The 3,210-nt window shown below is 37.2% G+C and overlaps 1 protein-coding gene and 1 non-coding gene across 2 annotated transcripts in view; both read left to right on the forward strand.

Annotated features, from left to right (window-relative positions):
• The window catches only part of Smp_193900 (hypothetical protein), a gene marked incomplete at both ends in the record, with an annotated part of 52,070 nt that extends 50,003 nt beyond the window's left edge, over window positions 1–2,067 (forward strand). The window contains one exon of the mRNA XM_018793095.1: window positions 1,845–2,067. Within this exon, the coding sequence (XP_018647642.1) occupies window positions 1,845–2,067 (223 nt within the window). The remainder of the gene's footprint in view (window positions 1–1,844) is intronic.
• Smp_tRNA_01230_Gln_TTG.1.1 lies at window positions 282–347 on the forward strand. Its single transcript has one exon. It is a non-coding gene (tRNA).
• Window positions 2,068–3,210: the final 1,143 nt, after the last annotated feature.

Below are 3,210 nucleotides of genomic sequence, written 5' to 3' on the forward strand. Positions count from 1 at the left end.
GGCAAACAACCCTCAGGATGCGACCGCCCGGTACCCGCGGGCCGGCAGGTAAAAAGGAGGCGGAACCGCGCGTCAAACTGGATTCCACTGCTAGTCACTATCCATCTCTGCTTACCATGCTTGTGAATTTAGGCTATATCGAGGCAATACGCACAGTATGCACATATGCCAATTAGAGACTGACCAGTTGCAGTCCTAACACATCAATGGGAAGATTCAAACAAACAATAATAAATGAATTTAAAATTCACCCCATCGCACAAGCAAGTGGCTATCAGGACTCAGTGGCCGAGTGGATAACGTGATGGCGTTTGAAGCGAGGGTACTGGGTTCGAGTCCCAGAGTGAACATCAACTCTGAGATCCGGCTGACGAGTCCCAAATAAGACGAAACGCGCGTCCTGAATTCCATTGCTAGCCAATATGAATAAAGGTCCTAATTTCAACAGTAGAAATTTCTTGAAATATATATTAAATACAGGCTAAAATTATTTTTTGGGGAAAATATTAGCCTGATACTTTTTAAAGAATCAACTAATTGTTCAAAAGTACCAATAAACGATATGCATTAATGATTTTCTTTGAAAATCTTGATAAAAACGACTATGTAGGTCTTAGGTCAACCTACAGCAAATTCTTTTCACAAACAATCGAACATTCTTTTAATGCGTACAAGAACAAATATGGAGACGAATAGACCTCAAGTCTGACACATACTGTAGTTCTCACACTATTATGAGTCAGAGAAGATGGGAGTTTAGATGGTAGTTGGAGGTGATCAACAGGAAACCCTGGACCCGGGTTTCTTGCTACTTGGCACTCGTCAGCAAGGTGTACCTGTAATCTTGAGGGGACTGGTGCTCCCTGACGGATTCGATCCCGTGTCACTCAGCTTCACAGTCAGAGACGTTACCACTGAGCTATTCGGGCCGCAACCGACCTCCTGTAAGACTGAGATGGGGGTTTTAAGATAGATTTGTATTCTGAACAGAAAACTGAAATGAAAATGGAACTATTCTATTCATTTAGTAACATGCAGTGACCTTGGGGCACATGACAGTTTTCAAACTAATGGAGATAACAACCAATCATTTAACAGCAAAGATTATATCGGAAATTTGAATTAGAAAGACCTTATTGAAGTTATCCGCTAACATCAGATTAGATAACCTAATGTCATCCAAGCAAAATTACAACTGAAGCGTTTCATTTTCATTCCCATAATATATTCATTCATTCATTCAATGAAGTATTTTGTAAAGACTTCATCTTTCAATTTGTTGGACAATTTGAATAATTAACTTTCTTCATCCTAATTTAGTATATTTAGATGCTTCCGTCTTTCTTAAGATTAAACATTGATGTCAATCATCTATTATTGTTTCAAATTATCTTATAGACTGAATATGTAATTCTATACAGTACGTTATTCAGAGTTTAATTAATTTTAACTATACCCTTCAATGATTGACATAGTAACAGGTAATTATTGTTTTCTGCTCTAGAAAACACCATATATGCCTTTATGTGTTCATGGAAGAATAGAATAATAATGAATAGATTTAGATATATTTACACTTAAAAACGGATTATTGCAACATAAGCAAAGATGGATAGTGGCTAGCAGTGGAATCCAGTTTGACGCGCGTTTCGTCCTATTTGGGACTCGTCAGCTGGATGTACCTGCATTGCAACATTTTAATACATTTATTTGTGAGCTGTATTAATTAAAAATTAACCTCATTTGAGGTATTATTGGAGAATTGTTGGCCATTTCGTTCTAATATGAGATCATCAACAGTTCCTATCCATGAACTTACCATGGATTGATCTTAACACCTTTAGGTCTAGCAAAGGATTCATACGTATTAGATCAATGGGTCCACGTTCAATATTGTGCATTTCCAAATTCTTGGCATACCATGATGATCTCATTGATGATGACTGTTTCACACCAGATATGGCCGAATTTTTCTGGTCAAAGCTAAACGCTGAAACACCAAGAAGTTCTATCGAAAAATCGACTTTATGCCTGACTAACCCACGGTTCAGTCTGATTGAATTATGAAATTACTAAAGCTGAGTCACAAAGTTGATTTAATATACATTAATGTTGATGGAACCTTAAAAATGGAATCTAATAATTAGCAATGATAACTCAACTATTTGGTTATATATTTGATACCATGTTGATATAGTGATCAGTTATTTATTTATTTTATTTATTTATTTGAACACATAAACTAGGGTACAAGGGGTCACCAAATACATATACGCCACACCATAACAATGAGGTCAGTAGTAGTTATCATTGATTTGCATGAAGGTTGTGATACTACCCGGATGCCCAGACCAGAACAGGTGGGTTTCTTAGGGGGCCACACTCTAAGCCTTTGACCTGAAGGTCTAATCCACAAGATAGTGGAGCAACGTCAGGAGATGCAGTCCCATGTAGGCGGTGACCAACAATAGGTTCATACGCCATTTATTCCCTCAGGATCCAAGAGCCCATGTGCATCATTGGTTTGGAATCAGGGTTTTCCAATTCCCTTAGGTGGATTGATCCACCAACCTGGTTACAGTGTCGAACATTCGCTTTTCATCCTCTCAATTTTGTAAACTACAACAATACAGCAAGAAGTTAGTGAATAGGACTTCCCTGACAGTGGTTGTATGCACGTATCCATGTGAGAGCATTTTGAGAGAAAGAGCGGACTCTCTCTACCCTCGGTCGTACTAGGGCATTTTGGGGTAGTGATCAGTTAATGAGCTTGATAGATAGACCTCAAATCTACTCATTCGTAAATCACTTGCAAAATCTGAATTCAATAATCATTTACATTTCGAATTTATTTTATTTATATCCATATTTTCTGTATAATTACGTCACTTTGTTACATAAATCAACTTGACCTTTAGTGACCAGTTATTTTACCCTTTCGATAGTTATTCATGAAGAACAAGGGTTAATTATTTACACTCATGAGTCAAACCAAATGGTCGTTGACACATACACACACACACTTCAAATCTCATCCAATTATTTGTGTTTCATTAAAACGACCATACAGTTAGCAGTTTGAATAAAGTCAACGATAATCGATAAGTGAAAATGTGTTTCCTTTCAATTCAGATAGGACCAATTCATTATAATTTAATGAAAACCCATTAAAATATTACAGGAGAATCCTCTCAATCAGTCCAACCCCCT

This window comes from Schistosoma mansoni, chromosome 1, assembly GCF_000237925.1.
Source record: "Schistosoma mansoni strain Puerto Rico chromosome 1, complete genome".
In the NCBI taxonomy this organism is placed as follows: domain Eukaryota; kingdom Metazoa; phylum Platyhelminthes; class Trematoda; order Strigeidida; family Schistosomatidae; genus Schistosoma; species Schistosoma mansoni.